General features: G+C 45.6%; 1 protein-coding gene across 1 annotated transcript in view; it reads right to left on the reverse strand.

The window, feature by feature from the left end:
* The window catches only part of LOC117766615, a 334810-nt gene extending 313411 nt beyond the window's left edge, over window positions 1-21399 (reverse strand). The window contains exons 1-3 of the mRNA XM_034593875.1: window positions 21119-21399; window positions 20886-21023; window positions 20666-20785 (exon numbers count right to left, since the gene is read on the reverse strand). Coding sequence (XP_034449766.1) covers window positions 20666-20785; window positions 20886-21016 — 251 coding nt within the window. The 5' untranslated portion in view covers window positions 21017-21023; window positions 21119-21399. The remainder of the gene's footprint in view (window positions 1-20665; window positions 20786-20885; window positions 21024-21118) is intronic.
* Between the last annotated feature and the right edge of the window lie 1254 nt (window positions 21400-22653).

The raw sequence follows: 22653 nt of genomic DNA on the forward strand, positions 1-22653 counted from the left end.
TTATTAAAACACCACTGTTTGATGAAGCCATCCATGTTCTTCATTTCTTTAAAAAACCTAAAATCTACCCAGACTCTGGCCTTCAGCAGCGAGATAAAAACAGGAAGTGCTTCTTGTCCTGTCCTGTCCTCTACTCTGTTCTTCCTGCTGCTGTAGATGGACAGTTTGGCTTCTCCTTCTATCCAGTTTAATAATTTCCACTTGCTAGGGTTGGATTTTCTATATCCAACTCCTAGGATGAAGGCAGTCTTACTCCACGGCTCATCAAACTGTTTAAAAACGTTCTGAAGCGTATTAAAAAGGTAACAGAGTCTTCTACAGTCATAAAAAGCATGAAAAACTGTCTCTGCTTCTCCACAAAATGGACAACTGCATTTGACGGTTGGGTTGATGATGGAAATAAAACTGTTAACCGCGATGGCACCGTGTAAAATCCTCCATTGCAGGTCACCAGTCCTTTTCCTCAACGGTGGTTTGTATAAAACCCTCCACACTGGTTTGACCTTGCTGTCCACATCCAGTCTTCTCCTCCACACCGTGTCAGTCCTCACATCCAGTTTGCTTCTGTTCAGGGTTAAAACACAACATTCATACATGGCTCTTCCTTTGGCTGTGTGCAGTTCTACCTGTTTCCAGTCCGTCTTATTTAAAAAAGGTCCCGTGAGCCCGTCCAGATTCGGAGTAAAACCCAACTCTGGGAAAGGGTCGCTGTCGTCGGGGGTTTCTGTTCCAGTACCGTACTCCTGTAGCATCTTTACCTCCTCGTCTGTGAGTCTCTTCATCCATAAGTTTAAAATGTTTCCTGCCTGTCGCATGGACCTCTGTCCGATGAGGGAAGCCACAGCCGGGATGTCGGTCAGTCCAGGACCTGCTTCATCGACTATCTTCCTCAGGGTTACAGCTCCGGTGGTGCACAGCATGCTGGTGAGGCCTGGTGTCGAGCTGCTCTGGACATCCAGCCTGGCTCCGTTGATTAACGGCTCTTCCAACAGCCAGTGCAACGAGTTGACAGGTTCCAGCCTTTTCCATTTAAAAAGGTTCCATGTCTTAAAAAGTGACTGATAAAAAGGAGATAATCTGTAAAGTGTTAGAAGCTTAAAATCCATTAAGAACAGTGCCCTGTCTAAAACCAGACCAGTTGTCCCCCTCAGGATGCTGCTTGTCACTTGTCTCCAAACAACATCCTGTGGACCTGTGAGATACTTCTGGATGAACTGTAATCTAAAAGTGGCTACCCTGCTCTGAATGTGCACCAGCCCTTGCCCCCCCCTCCTCCTTTGGTAAAAACAACACACACTGGGGCACCCAGTGTAACCTGTCCCAAAAGAAATCTGTTAAAATGGCTTGTAGTTTTTGTGTGAGTCCTTTCGGTGGTTCCATGCAGGCGAGTCGATGCCACAGAGCAGAAGCTACCAGGTTGTTTATTATCAGTGTTCTGCCTCTGTATGATAACTGTGGCTTCAGCCATTTCCACTTGTTAAGTCTCCCTTGTATCTTCTCAGCCACCCCCTCCCAGTTCTTCTGAACTATGGACTCATTGCCGACATACACCCCCAGGTACTTGAGACCGTCTCTTCTCCACACCAACCCCCCGGCAGACTGGGTAGCCCCCCCTCCCAACTTCCAACTGCCAGCGCTTCACTTTTCCCCCAGTTCACTCTGGCAGCTGACACGGTTTTAAAATTACTGACAATGTTTCCGAGTTCTTGGATATCCTTCTGGTTTTTTACAAAGACGATGATGTCGTCTGCATATGCTGATAAAATGTGGCTCTTTTTTAAATCATTTAAAATCAACCCCTCAATGTTCGCTCTTATCTTATTTAGCATTGGTTCAATAGAAAGTGCGTATAACATCCCTGAGAGCGAGCAGCCCTGTCTCCCCCCCCTGTGCACTTTAAAAGGTGCACTCAGGCCTCCATTGATCTTCAGTACACTCTCAATGTCCTGATACCAAACCTTGATCATAGCTATGAGACATGGGCTGAGGCCGACCCTCTCCAGAGTCTTCCAGAGGTAAAGGTGCTCAACCCGGTCAAAAGCCTTTTCCTGGTCTGGAGAAATGAGACCAGTTTTTATGCCTAATGAACTAGAGAAGACCACAATATCCCGAATTAAGGACACATTGTCCAGGATAGACCTGCCAGGCACACAGTAGGTCTGGTCTTGGTGAATCACTTCCTCCATCACCTCTCTCAGATGGTTTGCCAGTGCTTTGGAAAGGATCTTGTAATCCGTGCATAAGAGGGACACAGGACGCCAGTTTTTGATCTCCTGAAGATCTCCTTTTTTTGGCAGGAGAGTTATTACCGCCCTCCTGCAGCTTATCGGCAGCACCAAGCCTCTAAAACTCTCGTTAAAAACAGATAAAAGATCTTCCCCCATCTCGTTCCAGAACTCTTTGAAAAACTCTACCGGAATCCCGTCGATGCCCGGGGCCTTTCCCCCCTCCATGCTCTGCAGGGCCGTGTAGAGTTCTTGCATCGACAGGGGGCCCTCCAACCCAGTGTTCACGTCTTCAGGGACTTTGGGCAGCTCTCCACAGAAGGATTCATACATGGCATTGTTCTCGGTGTATTTACTTCTGTACAGATCATTATAAAAACTCACGGCTCTCTTCCGGATCTCCTTGCTGTCACTGAGTTCTTCTCCTTCAGGAGATCGCAGAGTGTGGATGAGTCGGCCTTGTCCGTTCTTCTTCTCCAGTCCAAAGAAGAATTTCGATGGTGCGTCCATGAGCGCTGCTGTCTGGAACCGTGACCTGACCAGCGCCCCCTGAGCCTTAGTGCCCAGTAGGTCTGTAAGAGCAGATTTTTTAAACTTGAGATCTTTAATATGATCTCGATTTCCAGTGGAATCTATTAAATTCAGCAACTCCACAATTTCCGTCTCTAGATCCTCCATAGATCTGGTAATGTCTCTTGTGACATTGAGAGTATACTGTTGACAGAGCTGCTTTATCTCCACCTTCCCACAGTCCCACCACAGTTTTAAAGAAGTAAAATCATTTGTTCTTTCTTTAAAACCGCTCCAGAAAAACTTTAAAACATCCTTAAAATGTGCATCGCATAAAAGAGACGTGTTAAAATGCCAGTATGCACTTCTGGACTTTAATTTAGAGATAAAAACGCTGCACACAACCAGCGCGTGATCCGTAAAACCTACCGGGAGTATACTGCACTTTCTGAAGATGTTAAAATTATGTTTAAAACAATAAAACCGGTCCAATCTCGCCATGGAAATCAGATTCCCTCGGCAATGAGTCCAGGTGTATTGTCTTTCATTGTCACTCATCCTTCTCCACACATCACAAAGGTCATGGGCCTGCAGCAGCTGCCTCAGTGCACGCTGCGATGCTCTGTGGGGCTCGAGGTGGTTCCTGTCTAAAACATCATCTTCTGTGCAATTAAAATCTCCTCCTAAAAATAAAAAATCATCTACTTTAACTTTGCTTAAAACTGTGTCTAAAACCTTTAAAAACCAGACTCTGTCGGGTCCTGAGACCGGAGCATAAACATTTATAAAAACTAAATAAAACTGCTCAACCTTTGCCCTCACCACCAGTAGTCTGCCCTCCACCACCTCCTCCACTTCCAAAGACTCTGGTGTGAAGCTCTTGGAGAAGATGATGCCCACCCCCCCACTGGATGTGCTTAGGTGGCTCAGGACCACCTGCCCGCCCCACTCTCTTTTCCAGTCATTCTCATTGTTAGAGTCACTATGTGTTTCTTGTACAAACACCACTTCAGTTCTTTTAAGTTTTACCTGCTGGAACATCAGAGACCTCTTCACCTCTGGCTCCGTTTATATTTAAAGAGTTAATGTTTAAAAGACTCATGTTGTAAAATATAAAAACCCCACACAAAACCAGGACTGATTGGTAATCAGGACGTAAAACTTCATTCATCATCTTCATCGTTGTTTTTCTCTTGCCTAACTTTTTGAACAATCTTCTTGAGTCTATATATCTCCTGGTCGGTGAAGCCTCCTCTGCCTTTGCTGCTCATGAGCAGCCGGGCAGAGTTTGAGAGCTGCTCTTTATCAGAGAAATAATCTTCTATTTTCAATCCTTTCATATTCTTTGTTTTCTGGAGAAACACTTTTATCTTCCCCGCACTGTAGCTTCTTGTGCTCTTCTGGCTTCCTGTCCTGAAGTCGGAGGATTCACTGTCAGCAGAGTCGGTCTCCATGTTGGACTCGGACTCTGCTGCTCCTCTCCCTCCTTTCTTCACTGCTCCTTTCTTTGCCTTTGAGCTTCCACTGTTGCTCCTGGTCTTTCTTTTCAGATGAGGAACTTTAAGCACCTCCTCATCTCTCTCCATGTCAATATCACTTACTTGGCCCTGTTGGACCCCGCCTGTCTCCTCCTGTTCCCCCTCACCTACCTGATCTACCTGTTGGACTCCCCCTGTCCCCTCCTGTTCCCCCTCACCTACCTGATCTACCTGTTGGACTCCCCCTGTCCCCTCCTGTCCTTCCTCACTCACCTGATCTACCTGTTGGACCCTGTCTGTCTCCTCCTGTTCCCCCTCACCTACCTGATCTACCTGTTGGACTCCCCCTGTCCTCTCCTGTCCTTCCTCACCCACCTGATCTACCTGTTGGACCCCCCCTGTCCCCTCCTGTCTTTCCTCACTCACCTGATCTACCTGTTGGACCCCCCTGTCTCCTCCTGTCCTTCCTCACTCACCTGACCTTCCTTTGGGACCTCCCCTGTCCCCTCCTCACTCACCTGACCTTCCTTTGGGATCTCCCCTGTGACCTCCTGTCCTTCCTCACTCACCTGATCTACCTGTTGGACCCTGTCTGTCTCCTCCTGTTCCCCCTCACCTACCTGATCTACCTGTTGGACTCCCCCTGTCCCCTCCTGTCCTTCCTCACTAACCTGATCTACCTGTTGGACCCCCCCTGTCCCCTCCTGTCCTTCCTCACTCACCTGATCTACCTGTTGGACCCCCCCTGTCCCCTCCTGTCCTTCCTCACTCACCTGATCTACCTGTTGGACCCCCCTGTCCCCTCCTGTCCTTCCTCACTCACCTGACCTTCCTTTGGGATCTCCCCTGTGACCTCCTGTCCCTCCTCACTCACCTGACTCTCCTGTTGGACTCCACTTGTCCCCTCCTGTCCCTCCTGACCTTCCTGCTGGGGGACGTTGGACAGAGTCACTTTAACCGCCGGTGTGGCGAGAGGCAGAACCGATACGAACGTATCGCTCACTTTGATCCCGGTCGCCACCACGTGTTCGCCTTCTCTACGCTGTCTAGAAAGATGACAACCGCGTTGTTCATCCTCGCAGCGGACTTCACGCTGCTGTGAAGTCCGCTTAAGTTTCTTAAGTTTCTTAAGACATACGTCATTTCTTGTTACTTTTAGCCCCTTGACAAACTGCGTATTTATCATTATATACTGATCAGTAAATCATCGATCAATATTGAAAAAGAGACCATATGAAAATCCAGTGCATGATGCCACCTCTCTGGCAGGCTCACAAAGGAACCCAGAATAAGAGTCTCAGATTACTCTGAATCTTTTAACTGAGACAAGTTCTACTTCTTCTTTGTGTGGTTTGTTGGAAGATGACAACCAACGTCAAGGTGAACTAGTGCCATCCCCTGGATCTGCCTCTTCTTCCTCCGCTTCACTAACTAGCAGCTAGGTCTTTAATGACTACGTTTATTCGACAAAATGCTGAAATTGTTGAATATTAAGAAAAGTAGAAATCATAGATTGAATTACCTTTGTGTAATACAAATACAAAGGACAGGAAATGATTCGAAAGTTCAAAGTAGTGTTTACTCCTTTGACCTTTGGAATAACTTCATAGGAGTCAACACTCCTTTGACCTTTGGAATAACTTCATAGGAGTCAACACTCCTTTGACCTTTGGAATAACTTCATAGGAGTCAACACTCCTTTGACCATAAAGACTTCATCATGTATACCCGATGTGGCGGTACTACACTTTATTTACTTGCCAACCGCCGAACAAAGACGAAGAGGAGCTTATATTCTTAAGCAAGATGGCAACAATGAACAGGTTACCAAGAAACACCCAGGACCACCCGCTCCAAAATGAACGACATTATCCAGGCAGACATGAGGTGTCGACCATTAAGGGGGAGAGTTCCCTTCTTGCAGCGACAAGCGCTAATATTAAGCAGCTTCAGCAGGCCTTTGACTGTATGGAGGGAAAATACAAAGCAGAAAATGCAGAGAAGGAGATCCTGAAAACATTACTTCAGAAGCTTATCACCAGTTCCCAAAATGAGCCCTCCATTCAAGAGATCGCAGAGGGATCACTCTTTCAAAGGAAGGCAGAGCTTTTAAAGGACCTAGTATCTCAAAAGAACTCCATTATTGAAGAAAAGAACCAAACTATTCTGTGTCTCAACACTAAGATCACAGAGTTAGAGCATTGCAACAACCAGCTGAAGCAATCAGCCTTCTTTCCTTTTCCGCCTGCCGAGAGCCACCCAGTTGACTTTGACCAGGAAAAGCTCCTCCACAAACAAATCCAGGACCTCAAAGAGCAGCTTCAAATGGAGCTGAACAAGTCTGTGGCTTATGTGGATATAATGAAAGTCATGAATATGGAGCACCAGAACTTGATTTCTAATATAGAACAATTTCTAAATACTTGCACAGTTAAGAACTTGAAGCTAAAAGGATTCAATGAAAAGATGTCACAGAAGATCCCTGGGTACAAACAGAAGATCTCAGAGTATGAACACAAGATCTCTGGGTATGAAGAGAAGATCTCCGAGGATAAACAAAAGATCTCCAAGAATGAACAGAAGATTTCTGAGTACGAAAAAAAGTTCTCAGAGTATGAACAAAAGTTCTCAGAGTATGAACAGAAGATCTCCAAGGATACTCGGAAGATATCTGAGTATGAACAAAAGATCTCTAAGGATGAACAAAAGATCTCTGATTATGAACAGAAGATCTCCCAGGATGAACAGAAGATCTCAGAGTATGAACACAAGATCTCTGGGTATGAAGAGAAGATCTCCAATGATAAACAAAAGATCTCCAAGAATGAACAGAAGATTTCTGAGTACGAAAAACAGTTCTCAGAGTATGAACAGAAGATCTCCAAGGATACTCAGAAGATATCTGAGTATGAACAAAAGATCTCTAAGGATGAACAAAAGATCTCAGAATATGAACAGAAGATCTCCCAGGATGAACAGAAGATCTCTGATTATGAACAGAAGATCTCCCAGGATGAACAGAAGATCTCCCAGGATGAACAGAAGATCTCTGATTATGAACAGAAGATATCCCAGGATGAACAGAAGATCTCTGATTATGAACAGAAGATCTCCCAGGATGAACAGAAGATCTCTGATTATGAACAGAAGATCTCTAAGGATAAACACAAGATCTCCAAGGATAAACTAAAGTTCTCAGAGTACGAAAAAAAGATATCCGAGGATAAACAAAAGTTCTCAGAGTATGAACAGAAGATCTACAAGGAGGAACAGAAGATGTTGGAGTATGAACAGAAGATCTTGCAGGACAAAGACCATAAATTACAATTGTCAGACCATAAGCCAAAGGTCTCAAATCATAAGATAAAAGGCTCGGACAATAAACCAGAGAGCACTGATTCATGGGATGATGACTCATCATGGGACCTTGAATCTGAGGTCTCAGATAATGAGGTGCCAGAGACCCAAGATCGATTGGACGAAGAATTGAATTTATCACACCTTGAATCTGATGTCTCAGATGATGAACCAGAGGTCTCAGATGATGAACCAGAGGTCTCAGATGATGAACCAGAGGTCTCAGATGATGAACCAGAGGTTTCAGACCAAATGCCAAAGGTCTCAAATGTCGAGCCAAAGGTCTTAATCCATAAACCACCCATCCCACCCCATAATTCACAGGTCTCAGCCCATCGGCCAAAGGTCTCAGATGATGAATCAGAGGACTCAGATGTTGAATCAGAGGACTCAGATGATGAACCAGAGGTCTCAGATGTTGAATCAGAGGTCTCAGATGTTGAATCGGAGGTCTCAGATGTTGAATCAGAGGTCTCAGATGTTGAATCGGAGGTCTCAGATGTTGAATCAGAGGTCTCAGATGTTGAATCAGAGGTCTCAGATGTTGAATCAGAGGTCTCAGATGATGAATCAGAGGTCTCAGATGTTGAATCAGAGGTCTCAGATGATGAATCAGAGGTCTCAGATGATGAATCAGAGGTCTCAGATGTTGAATCAGAGGTCTCAGATGATGAATCAGAGGTCAAAGTTGATGAAAAACCAGAAACAAAAAAGAACAAAAAAGGGTGGAAAAGATTTACACATTACCTCAAACCATGGAAGTGGGAGAAAAGAAAAAGAATTTGATCAATAGATCCAGACGGTCTGACTGTGCTTCTGTGGATTTTCTCTGTGTGCTCTTACAAATGATTCTATATTTTTTCAATCAATAAAAAACATATTTATTTAATTGATATCTTAGTATATTATGTACATTCCTGTATTGACACTTGTTTGCCACTGTTTCAAAAGGTCCGGCAAAAAAGTGCTTTGTTTCAGTGCAAGGTTTCTTTTCCTCTTTATCCTAAATAGAAAGGAGATGGATGGGATGTCACTGCTCAGTCACACTTAGACTCACATTATCAGAATCAGAATCAGAATCAGAATTATTTTTATTGCCAAGTATGTTTACACATACAGGAAATTGCCTTGGTGTGGCTGGTGCATAAGAACAACAATCAGACATAAAACAACAATATATACAGTAAGACAATAAGAACAATAAGTTATGGGCACGTGCGGTGCTAAGGTGCAGTGATTGGTTTCAGGATAGTGCCAGTCATATATAAATTATGTGCAGAGTCAGTGTGATGCAGGGGGCTTGTTTGTGAGCCCCACTGCCATGGGGAAAAAACTGTTCAGGTGGCGCGAGGTTTTGGTCTTGATAGCCCGGAACCTTTTTCCGGATGGAAGTCTCTGAAAGAGGTGGTGACCGGGATGGGAAGGATCAGCAATGATCTTGCCTGCTCTCTTACTGGTCCTGGAGTGGAACAGGTCTAGGAGAGCCGGCAGGTCGCAGCCGATGACCTTCTCAGCTGACCGAATGATCCGCTGCAGTCTGCCCTTGTCCTTGGCAGTGGAGGCAGCGAACCAGACGGTAATTGATGAGGTGAGGATGGACTCAATGATGGCCGTGTAGAACTCGACCATCACTTTCTGCGGCATGTTGAATTTCTTCAGTTGCCGCAGGAAGAACGTCCTCTGCTGGGCCTTCTTGATGGTGGAGGTGAGGTTCTCCGCCCACCTCAGGTCCTGTGCAATTATAGTCCCCAGGAATCTGAAAGACTCCACTGTTTTCTATGGGTAGGACTGGGGACATTGCGTGACGTTGGTATGAGGATATGAGTGAATGTGATACATTCAAAGACAATTGCAAATCATCAGAGAGAGAGAGAGAGAGGGAGAGAGAGAGAGACAGAGAGAGAGAGAGAGAGAGAGAGAGAGAGAGAGAGAGGTGTTAAACTTGAACCTAAACCTGAATCTAATCTAAACCTGAACCTTAAAGTAACCAAACACTAAACTAAAGCTGAAGCTACTGAGCTGATGAACGTCTTGTGAAAGAGCAGCAGATTATATCAGATTATTCTTCTTTCTGCTCCTTTTCATTCAGGATCAGAGGTTTTGTGTTTTCATTTAAATGGTTTTGTTTGGTGAATGAATGAAATCAACTGATAAAGAATCTAAAATAAATGTGTTGATCTGCTGTCAGGCTGTTTATATTGAGACATATTGATCAGATGTAGAATTTCATTACGAGCACAAGCTTTTCCTTATAAGTATAAAGTATATCCCATAAATGTGTTTGATGGAATTCTAACGGATCCTTTGGACGACGTGTTGTTCACACTTTGTGTTTGGTCACCGTGACAACAGCCTCGTGCACAGCTCCATGAAGAGATGATGGTCTCACTCTGGTGCAGAGGAAGTGGACCTCAGAGCTTCAACATCTGCTGGACAGATGTTAGAGCAGCGTGTTCATGAACATGGCGTCACAGTCACATGTTACACTGACACACGTGTGTTGAGGATCATAACAAAGTCACATGATGACCTCTCCATACAGTGAGAACTTGAGCCTGTCAGGAACTGACTCTGTCAAACATTTCTTATCCTGAAGTCACAAAGAACTGAGACGGGCTTGAAGATGAAGTGAAATCATCATGTTGAGACAAGTGTCTCCACAGAATAACACAAACTGTTCAACACAACAGGCCCAAATGTCCACTGTCTTCAGGACATCATCTCTCAGACACTTTCTGTCCCTTGTCTCTGCTGTGAACCTCCCATCATCAATTATTTCCCAGCATGCTGCTGTTCCCAGAGGCCTGCTACAGTCTCCCCCTTGTGGTTGTTCTGAGGTGGTGTCGAGAACGTACAACAAGAATCTTCATCTACGTTTGTCTAAAACGTCCTCGGGTCAGTTTTCTATTAAATATGGTAAAATGTTTATGAAACAGTTTCCTCAGAGACTTAAAGATGCTCTGCTCTTCATCGACTCTTCTTCATACTGTAAATGTGACATTCACTTTTCTTCTGGTTGTTTCCATGATGTCAAACTGGTGATTTTGTTCTTTTACCTGCACCAAGGACGAGATGTTTCCACCTGTTTGTTTGCAAGAGGAAAGAAAAGCAGAGTCATGATTCCAGTGAAGTCGGTGGAAGGATGTTTATTGAGCATTAAAGCAGAGACAAGTAGAAACAGGACTTTTCTCTCTGAGATGTTTTTCTTCTCGTTACATCTGGTTTGTCACAGAGGAAATGATCCATGTGTTTGACTCATAGACTGAATATAAAGGCTTTGACTGGGATGTGCTGCTGTTATACTACAGCGCCACCTGTGGGTCAAAAGTAGAAAAGCCACCACCGCTCTGCACCTGATGCAGAAATGAAAACGTCCCATTTTTAAGTCCAGAGTTTTGATCTTTTGTGTCAAAGACAAAACTCTGATTTTAAACTCAAAGTGATTTCAATGTGTTTAACTTTGTGTGGAACTAAATCAATTTGTGACGTGAATCCAGGAACTTTAAGATCATAAACAAACATATACACAGAATGTGGTTCTACACACATGGAGACATACTGAGGGACAAAGGGGGACAATAAGAAAGACAAACTTAAACACATATGTGACTCTTTACAGAGGGTTTATATATTCTGCTTGTGTCATTTCAATAAACACATTCTTCATGTGAATAAACACAATCGGGGCAGGAAGGTTGCTGGTTTGAATCCGGTTCAGATGGGGTCTTCCTGTGTGGAGTCTGCATGTTCTCCCCGTGTTTTCTCCAGGTGCTCCGGCTTCATCTCACAAACACATGCAGATTAGGGGTTGTGTAGATTGGAGACTACACACAAGCTGCTGCTGCTTCAGCCTCTGGATCCTCAGGACACAGCTCAGCCTCCGTCCACACACACTGTCCTCTTCACACTCAGCTCCACAAAGACCCCACCCATCTGTTGAGAGAAGAAGACATCAGTGTTCCAGAGACTCACTTCATCAGCTGTGAGTCAGTGATGCAGCACATCCAGTAGAAAGAGCAGCAGGGACTTCAGTCCTGTTCAGAGGTGGAGCAGCTTCCTCTCTGCTTCATGTTCACGTGTTGGAATGAACACGCTAAGAGCTAAGTGTGTTTCCTCTGCATGTCAAAGTGCAGAGTGGACACCTGAGAGGTGGATTTACTGCTGTTACAGGTGAAGACATGTTTCACTGTGTGTTGATGAACATCTGCTTCTGACAAACTGGGACCAGATGAGACAGATGGACCTCAGCAGAGGTTCTGCTCTGTATAAAGAGCTCCTGGTTACCATGGTGATGAGGAGAGGCTTCAGTCCCACTGATCTCAGAGCTGTGACAAAGATCCACCTGATCAGTTCTTCACTGATGAAGTGAGAGAACAAACTGTCTCAGATCAGATGAAGACGACAGCGTCTCTGTTCCTCGTGTGAGGCTGTCAGCTGTGGTCCAGCTTGTGTCAGTTACAGCGCCCCCTGGTGGCATTTGGTAAAAATATATTACGTGACCACGACATAATAACGTGTGAACGAGATAAATAACTCGAGGCCACGAGATCTGAATCTGTTGTTTACTAACAAGACGAGTGGACGAGAAGAAGATTCTTGATGAGAAACGTTTGAATCCCAGGATGTGACACACACTGTCTCACTGTCTCTGAGGACACACACTGTCTCACTGTCTCTGAGGACACACACTGTCTCACTGACTCTGAGGACACACACTGTCTCACTGTCTCTGAGGACACACACTGTCTCTGAGGACACACACTGTCTCACTGACTCTGAGGACACACACTGTCTCACTGACTCTGAGGACACAAACTGTCTCACTGACTCTGAGGACAGACACTGACTCTGAGGACACACACTGTCTCACTGACTCTGAGGACACACACTGACTCACTGTCTCTGAGGACACACACTGACTCTGAGGACACACACCGACTCTGAGGAAACACTCTGTCTCACTGTCTCTGAGGACACACACTGACTCTGAGCACACACACCGACTCTGAGGAAACACTCTGTCTCACTGTCTCTGAGGACACACACTGACTCTGAGGACATGCACTGTCTCACTGTCTCTGAGGACACACACTGTCTCTGAGGACACACACTGTCTCACTGACTCTGAGGACACACACTGACTCACTGTCTCTGAGGACACACACTGACTCTGAGGACACACATTGTCTCACTGTCTCTGAGGACACACACTGACTCTGAGCACACACACTGACTCTGAGGACACGCACTGTCTCACTGTCTCTGAGGACACACACTGTCTCTGAGGACACACACTGTCTCACTTTCTCTGAGGACACACACTGACTCTGAGGACACACACTGTCTCACTGTCTCTGAGGACACACACTGTCTCACTGTCTCTGAGGACACTCACTGTCTCACTGACTCTGAGGACACACACTGACTCTGAGGACACACACTGTCTCACTGACTGAGGACACACACTGTCTCACTGACTCTGAAGACACACACTGACTCTGAGGACACACTGTCTCACTGTCTCTGAGGACGCAGACTGTCTCACTGACTATGAGGACACTCACTGTCTCACTGTCTCTGAGGACACACACTGTCTCACTGACTCTGAGGACACTCACTGTCTCACTGTCTATGAGGACACACACTGTCTCACTGTCTCTGAGGACACTCACTGTCTCTGAGGACACACACTGTCTCACTGTCTCTGAGGACACACACTGACTCACTGTCTCTGAGGACACTCACTGTCTCTGAGGACACACACTGTCTCTGAGGACACACACTGTCTCACTGACTGAGGACACACACTGTCTCACTGACTCTGAAGACACACACTGACTCTGAGGACACACTGTCTCACTGTCTCTGAGGACGCAGACTGTCTCACTGTCTCTGAGGACACTCACTGTCTCACTGTCTATGAGGACACACACTGTCTCACTGTCTCTGAGGACACACACTGTCTCACTGACTCTGAAGACACACACTGTCTCACTGACTCTGAGGACACTCACTGTCTCACTGTCTATGAGGACACACACTGTCTCACTGTCTCTGAGGACACACACTGTCTCACTGACTCTGAAGACACACACTGTCTCACTGACTCTGAGGACACACACTGTCTCACTGACTCTGAAGACACACACTGTCTCACTGACTCTGAGGACACACACTGTCTCACTGACTATGAGGACACTCACTGTCTCACTGTCTCTGAGGACACACACTGTCTCACTGACTCTGAGGACACTCACTGTCTCTGAGGACACACACTGACTCTGAGGACACACTGTCTCACTGTCTCTGAGGACGCACACTGACTCACTGTCTCTGAGGACACACACTGTCTCACTGTCTCTGAGGACACTCACTGTCTCTGAGGACACACTGTCTCACTGACTCTGAGGACACTCACTGTCTCACTGTCTCTGAGGACACTCACTGTCTCACTGTCTCTGAGGACGCACACTGACTCTGAGGACACACACTGTCTCACTGTCTCTGAGGACGCACACTGACTCACTGTCTCTGAGGACACACACTGTCTCACTGACTATGAGGACACAAACTGTCTCACTGACTATGAGGACACAAACTGTCTCACTGACTCTGAGGACACACACTGACTTTGAGGACACACTGTCTCACTGTCTCTGAGGATGCACACTGTCTCTGAGGACACACTGTCTCACTGACTCTGAGGACACACACTGTCTCACTGACTCTGAGGACACACACTGTCTCTGAGGACACACACTGTCTCACTGTCTCTGAGGACACACACTGTCTCACTGTCTCTGAGGATGCACACTGACTCTGAGGACACACACTGTCTCACTGACTATGAGGACACAAACTGTCTCACTGACTCTGAGGACACACACTGTCTCACTGACTCTAAGGACACACACTGACTCTGAGGACACACACTGTCTCACTGTCTATGAGGACGCACACTGACTGAGGACACAAACTGTCTCACTGACTCTGAGGACACACACTGACTTTGAGGACACACTGTCTCACTGTCTCTGAGGACACACACTGTCTCACTGTCTCTGAGGATGCACACTGTCTCTGAGGACACACTGTCTCACTGACTCTGAGGACACACACTGTCTCACTGACTCTGAGGACACACACTGTCTCTGAGGACACACACTGTCTCACTGACTCTGAGGACACACACTGTCTCTGAGGACACACACTGTCTCACTGACTCTGAGGACACACACTGTCTCTGAGGACACACACTGTCTCACTGTCTCTGAGGACACACTGTGGTGGACAGCTCTGACATCACTCCTCAGTAGAAACACATGGACCTATCTTCAGGAAGCTGACTGAGTGCATCTGGTGTTTTGGTGACAGGATGAGTCTGGAGAGATTGAGATGTTCTGGGTGAGTTAGAGATCAACTGAACCAACCAGACGTGGATTTAAACTTCCCTTATCCGTCCCTTTAAGGAGAGTGTGCACCACACAACAGTGGAGAGTCACTGTGGTCAGTGGGCGGAGCTTCAATACGGGTTGATCTCCAACTTAACCTGGAGCAGGTTAGCCGTTCATCAGAAGTTACCATGGTGATTTACCTCGTTAAGAAGTGGACGAGCTTCGTAGGACTGAAAAAACTAAACCTGAAGTTAACCTGATAACCACAAATCCTGCTTGGTAGCACAGACCCTGGATCTGTGATACTGACTGTGTTTAGTAACATACTGATGAAAGCAGCGTGGACTGACTCCAACCATCTACTGACCTCACAGTCTCCAGTCGACAGGTTGGACTCTGCTTTAGATCAAGCAGCTCCTTCACTCCTGAGTCCTGCAGGTAGTTGTTAATCAGATCCAGTTCTCTCAGATGAGAGGGGTTTGACCTCAGAGCTGAAGCCAGAGAAGAACAGCTGATCTCTGACAGTCTGCAGCTCCACAACCTGGATAAAGAATAAAACTTCACTGTAAATTAAACTGAGTTCATGTGTGAAAATAACAGACACATATTCATGTCACACAGACTCATAACATGGAAGATAAATATGAAATCAGACATGTTGGACTAAAAACGAGTCCTGATTCAGTACAAATTTTATTTGGATTATTTGGACCCGGTCTCTGTCCTGCAGATCAGTTTAGGAAATCCAGAACTAAACTCAGTGTTTTAACAAGTAGCTGAATATTTAAAATGTCACAGATTAATTAATGAATGGATTCAAGTTATGTATGAAGAGGAATTATGTTAAATTAGAATTAAATGAGATAAATTGTGTATAAATGCTGTTTTATAGATATGAGATCTACAAAAGTCAGACAGTGAACTGACCTCAGAGTCTCCAGTCCACAGGTTGGACTCTGTAGAAAACCACACAGCTCCTTCACTCCTGAGTCCTGCAGGTCGTTGTTACTCAGATCCAGTTCTCTCAGATGAGAGGGGTTTGACCTCAGAGCTGAAGCCAGAGAAGAACAGCTGATCTCTGACAGACTGCATCTCTCCAACCTAGATTAAGAAATATGAATATTAGAATGTTTCCTCCTGTTGTTGTGGATCGTCATGTCAACACAGACTCTCAACATGCTGCTGACCTCAGTCCAGTCTTTGACCTGAAGATAAATATCAGATCAGACATGTTGGACCATTGTTTCATTCATCAGCTTCTTCTCTGTGTTGGTCACTGAGCAGGTTTGTGTAATTAAACACTGTTTAAAGTAGGGATGGCTCCTGACACTCACTTCCTGTTTGTTTCTATACTTATCAACTGTCCAACGTGTTTCAATAAGAACGTGTCTTATTTTGAAAACCTGAGGAGGACGAGTGCTCGGCCTCAGTCCACATGTTATTTACTGACACTTTCTTAGTGATCAGGAGCAGGTGAGTGCAGGTGAATGGAGCTGATGAGGTGGACGTGACTGACAGGCTGGGTGAGGGACAGATGACTGAGGGACAGTGAGCAGAGCAGAACTGAGACAATTTAAATAAATAATGACCCAATAAGAAAGAAAGTCTGAAAAGTGAAGAAGGATTTAAGGACCTCAGAGTCTCCAGTCGACAGTTTGGACTCTCCAGTCCAGAACACAGCAGCTTCACTTCTGAATCCTGCAGGTTGTTTCCTCTCAGATCCAGTTCTCTCAGATGTGAGGGGTCTGACTTCAGAGCTGAGACCACGACTTCATAGTGAGTCTCTGAGAGTCCACAACCACAGAGTCTGTAATTAAAGAAAATATCAAATCTGTGAGAATTAAATCAGAAACACAACATTCATACAAAACGTGATCATGTGACCCTCACCCTGGTAAATCCCCTTTTTGTTAAAAACTCCTCAAGAGAATCCTTTCAGATTTGGTCCAAGCGTTCATTCAGACTAACAGAGGAACTCATTAGATTCAGGTGGTCAAAGGTCAAAGGTCAAGGTCACAGAACATGTTCATGGCCTCTTGAACATGATGTCTCAAGTCTGTCTTTAGGGGATTTCTTCACATTTTGACTCAAAGAGAAACTGATTAGATTTCAGTGGTCAAAGGTCAAAGGTTACAGTGACCTCATGTTATTGTGAAGTCCACATGTCAGGAACCTGGAGGGACGGACACTGCACTGGTTGGTGGTGGCGTACAAACGCAGGGTGGGAATTCAGTTTGACAAGAAAGAAGAAGAAACTATATTTCCTGCTTCTTCAGTTTCAAGGAACCGTCAGTGATTCTCATCCAAAACACTGATTCAGTGATCGTCTGCTCACACTGTGCTAGCTGTTTGCTCATATATATATCTATATATAGATATATATATATACACAGTATATACAATAATCTCCCTTGCACCCACATGGTCGTATGTCTGAACCCTCAAACTCCAGCACAGTGATCACATTGGATTTCACTCTCCACATCTGATCTAGTTGTTCTCATCTGTACATGAGAACAATGAGAATGTATATGTACATAATAATAATAACTTTATTACACACACACATACACACACACACACACACACACACACACACACACACACACACACACACACACACACACACACACACACACACACACACACACACACTCACTCAACCTAACTCCGATCTCCATGTCTGTGGGTTTGTGGAGGAAGCTGGAGAACCCAGAGAAAACCCTGCAGACACCAGGAGAACCTCCTCCTCACAGAAAGGCTGCACTAACAGTGTTGACCACTGCAACACCATGCTGCCCCAAACAATGAGAACCATTTAACACTGAGTGGATTTGAAGAACGACTCATCTCCACTGATTGAACATGTTATTGATCATGTCTGGACTCACAGAGCCTTCCTGCAGTTCCTCACAGCTGGGATCAGTCTCCGTCGACCCTGGTCTGATGTGTTGAACTTCTCCAGGTCCAACTCATCCAGAACCTCCTCTGACATCTGCAGCATGTAGGCCAGAGCTGAGCAGTGGATCTCAGAGAGTTTCTCCTTTGATTTGTTCTCTGACGTCAGGAACTGTTGCATCTGCTGATGAACTGAGTGGTCGTTCATCTCAGTCAGACAGTGGAAGATGTTGATGCTTCTGTCAGGAGAAATGTCATCACTCTCCATCTCCTTCAGGTTGTTGATGATTCTCTGGATGATCTCTGGATTGTTCTCTGTCCGACCCAGCAGGCCTCCTAAGACTCTCTGGATGATATTTGGATTGTTCCCTGTCCGACCCAGCAGGCCTCCTAAGACTCTCTGGATGATATTTGGATTGTTCCCTGTCCGACCCAGCAGGCCTCCTAAGACTCTCTGGTTGGACTTCAGACTGAGGCCGTGAAGGAAGCGAACAAACAGGTCCAGATGACCATTTGTACTGGTGAGGGATTTCTCCATGGTTCTCTTCAGGAGGTCATCCAGGGAGAAGGTACTGTCTGTGTTCCCATATATTCCCAAGAAGTTGTTGAGTTCTTCTGTGTTCCTCTTGGTGTAACAGTGGAACATGTAGACTGCAGCCAGAAACTCCTGAACGCTCAGATGAACAAAGCAGTAGACTGTTTTCTGGAAGATCACACACTCTCTTCTGAAGATCTCAGTACAAACTCCTGAGTACACTGAGGCCTCTGTGACATTAAGACCACATCGCTCCAGGTCTTCTTGGTAGAACATGATGTTTCCTTCCTCCAGATGTTTAAGCGCCAGCCTCCCCAGCTTCAGGAGAACGTCCCTGTCAGCCTCCGTCAGCTGCTGTGGAGTCGTCTCATGTCCCTCACCGTACTTGTTGTTCTTCCTCTTTGTCTGAACCAGCAGGAAGTGTGAGTACAGGTCAGTCAGGGTCTTGGGCAGCTCTCCTCTCTGGTCTGTGGTCAACATGTGCTCCAGAACTGTAGCACTGATCCAGCAGAAGACAGGGATTTGACACATGATGTGGAGGCTCCTGGACGTCTTGATGTGTGAGATGATTCTGCTGCACAGCTCTTCATCACTGAATCTCCTCCTGAAGTACTCCTCCTTCTGGGCCTCAGTGAAGCCTCGTACTTCTGTGACCCTGTCAACACATGCAGGAGGGATCTGATTGGCCGCCGCAGGTCTGGAGGTTATCCAGACGAGAGCCGAGGGAAGCAGATTCCCCCGGATGAGGTTTGTCAGCAGCACGTTGACTGATGACCTCTGTGTGACATCAGACACAAGCTCCCTGTGGTTGAAGTCCAGAGAAGGTCTGCTTTCATCCAGGCCGTCAAAGATGAACAAAGGTTTACAGACAGCGAGCGTCTCGGCCGTGAGCTTCTGTAACGCTGGATGGAAAACACGGAGCAGCGTGAGAAGACTGTGCTGCTGGTCCTTCACCAGGTTCAGCTCCCTGAACGAAAGCACAGTCAGCAGACCCACATCTTGGTTTTCTAAACCCTCTGCCCAGTCCAGAGTGAACTTCTGCACCGAGAAGGTTTTTCCAACGCCAGCGACGCCGTTGGTCAGGACGACTCTGATGCTGCTCTGCTGGTCAGTTGAGGCTTTAAAGATGTCGTGGCACTTGATGGGAGTGTCGTGGAGGCTCTTCATCTTGGAAGCCGTCTCAAGCTGCCTCACCTCATGTTGAGTATTAACCTCTTCACTCTGTCCCTCTGTGATGTAGAGCTCAGTGTAGATCCTGTTGAGGAGGGTTCTACTTCCTGTTTCATCAGCTCCTTCAGTCACATGTTCACATCTCCTCCTCACACTGAGCTTATGTTCATCTAAAACCTCCTGCAGACCACGATCTGCTGAAAGACAAGAAACAATGTCAGAGACAGAGAATCTGAGAATCTGCTGATTGTTTTCATCAGATACAGAAAAACTACAGAAAATAAAAGCTTTTTAACTTTGTGCTTTTATAACGATGTTAAATGTTGATGCTGTATGAAGGAACAAAATAAAACAACATGTGCTGTTGTCAGAAGTGAAGACATCAGCAGACACATGTACAGTGCTGCTCTGACCGGCTGTCTGAGCTCCAGCTCCTGTTCTGGATCTTTGTCCACACTGGGGACAGGAGGAGTCTCCTGAAGAGCCAGACTGGTCCCAGTATGAGGTGATGCACTGTCTGCAGAACCAGTGTCCACAGCTGGTGGAGACTGGATCCTTCAGGACGTCCTGACACGAAGCACAGCAGGACGACTGCTCCTCCTCAGAAACATGACTCCTCTTCCTCTCCCTGTGAAGACATTTCCTGATAACTCACATGTCCCAGTCACAGGTTGTCATTACTTCTGTCAAGGAGGTTTTGTTTTCACCCAGTATGTTTGTGTGTTGGTTGGTTCGTTAGTGGGATTATAAAAAACGACAGATTACCAGTAAACTTGGTGGAAGGTTGTGGTCTGTGAACCAGATCGGGGGGGGGGGGGGGGGGGGGGGGGGGGGGGGTTCCTCTTACACAGACATGCTCAGAGGACTGATGTTTACCAGTGTGTGGAATTTGGTGCAGATCCAAATCAAAATGAGTCTCTAGTGAATTTCAAAGTGGTTTCATAAGGAGCGTGTTGGTTCTTGGTGGAGGTCTGAGCTCTTTGAGTGATTCTGAGAGATTAGTCACCAACTTCAATGAAGCTGTGTCCTAATGCAGGGGCCACACTAGAGGAAACTAAATCCTCTTCAGAGCAGGTCACAGTAGAAACAGTCTCTTACTCTGTGTGTGAGGGTCCAGGTTCATTACTGAAGTCTGGAGGATGTCTCATGGACCGGTCACTCTTCAGAGACACACAGCTGGACCCTGGAGACTCTGCTCTCAGTCTGTGGTCCTGACCTCTGCAAACACAAACATGTTTTTATTCAGAACACATCATTCACTGGTTCATTCTCTGAGGATTCAGTTTGGAGCTTCACATGTTTGGAGCAGGTCTCTTACTTTGTGTGTGAGGGTCCAGGTTCATTACTGAAGTCTAGAGGAAGTCCTTTGGACTGGTCACTCTTCAGAGACACACAGCTGAACCCTGGAGACTCTGCTCTGTCCTCCTCTTCCTCCTCATAAACACTCATCTTCAGTCTGAGAGGAAAAACACTGTGAGCTCAAACACACACAATGAAGCCAGGTACGTAAACTCAGTGTTTCTTCAAATCTAACAGAGTCAACCCTCCTACACTGTGTCCCTGTTGTCACGGTAACCTGAGACAGTTGTAGGTTTAATGTGTTGGACTCAGCCAATCACAGCGTTGAGTCAAACTGTTGATTGACTGACAGAAGTTCATCCTGAATCTTCTTCTCTCTAAAGTCCACGAGTAGAAAACTGACTCAGAGTCTGTGACAGTAAAATAATATGAATGAATAATATAAATGTTGCTGAACACTCACCAGCCTCAGACTTCACGTCTCCTCCGTCTGCTCCTTGTTGTTAGAACAAGTCTGAACACTTTCACTTTCACTGGCTCCTCCTCCTCCGCTCTGCAGTTACTGGAAATCACATGACTCTGTGTGTGTGTGTGTGTGTGTGTGTGTGTGTGTGTGTGTGTGTGTGTGTGTGTGTGTGTGTGTGGCTTCCGGAAGAGTGTAAAGTAGGTTCTCCCTGTAAAATCCGGCTGAATGAAGTTGATGATGAAATGAAATAACTTCGATAACCAATGTTCACTGCTGTTAACACTTTAAAAGTATGTATTAGATATACGTGATTAAGTCTTTACTTAACCTCTGATATTAAAATGTTGAAGCCACAGTTCATTGAACCGTTTGTTTGTTCAACACAAGTACTGAGTACATTTTACATGGACCTTTTCCTTATAAATCAAACAGGACACTTTGGTGAATTAAGGTTTTCAGTCATCAAATGTTGTCTTAAGACACAGAATCAAAGTATTAACTCATATCTGAACTCTCAATGATTGATCGGATTAAAACCAAAATGTAAAAGGCCTGTGATTAATTTCAAATTCCAACAACACGTTCATCAAAGTGTTCTTGTCTGATTACAATACTGTGCGTGTTGCTGCTGGGACTTTCTATATCATATCTGCCAGTCGTGCACATTACAGCAGAATATGTGATAATTCTCTATGTGGGATGGGGGGGGGGGAACTAATGAGACCTACTGCTGTAGAAAACATCCACATTCTGACAGTTACATTCTGTTTCCATTAAAACAGCACTGTGCTGTAGAAAACAATGCATTCTGGGAAATATTTATGAACATAGCAATATACTGCAAACAGCATTGCATTCTGGGGGTGATGTCAGAATCAACCGCAGAGAGGTCCTGCAAAAAGGACTGCTGCTATATTTGTAGAAGACACATGTGGAACACAAAGTCGTGAAGCCAACTCTGGACCTTTTCTAGAGGATTATCCATCTGAGTCCTGCACTTTATCAGCAGGTCTTCAGTAAGTTGTAATAAACTTTATCTGCCTTCCTCTTTCTGTCTTTGAAACAAACTCCGACTGATTAGAAGTGTAACTTAGCTAGCTTGCAGCACTCACATGTGGGCCTCTGAATCAGCCATGCAGGGACTTGTGAGTACAGCAGTAAAGATACTTTTTCAATTATTATTTTGTAGGTCAGGCCAATACTAAATAGAACTTAAAGGTTCATCTCATTGGCTGTGTGTGGTCAGCTGGTTTGCAGCGAGGAGCAGTATTGTGAGTTTGTCCTCTTCTGTACATTTTCACCAATCAGAAGCTTTGACCCG

The sequence above is a fragment of the Hippoglossus hippoglossus genome, chromosome 1, assembly GCF_009819705.1.
Source record: "Hippoglossus hippoglossus isolate fHipHip1 chromosome 1, fHipHip1.pri, whole genome shotgun sequence".
In the NCBI taxonomy this organism is placed as follows: domain Eukaryota; kingdom Metazoa; phylum Chordata; class Actinopteri; order Pleuronectiformes; family Pleuronectidae; genus Hippoglossus; species Hippoglossus hippoglossus.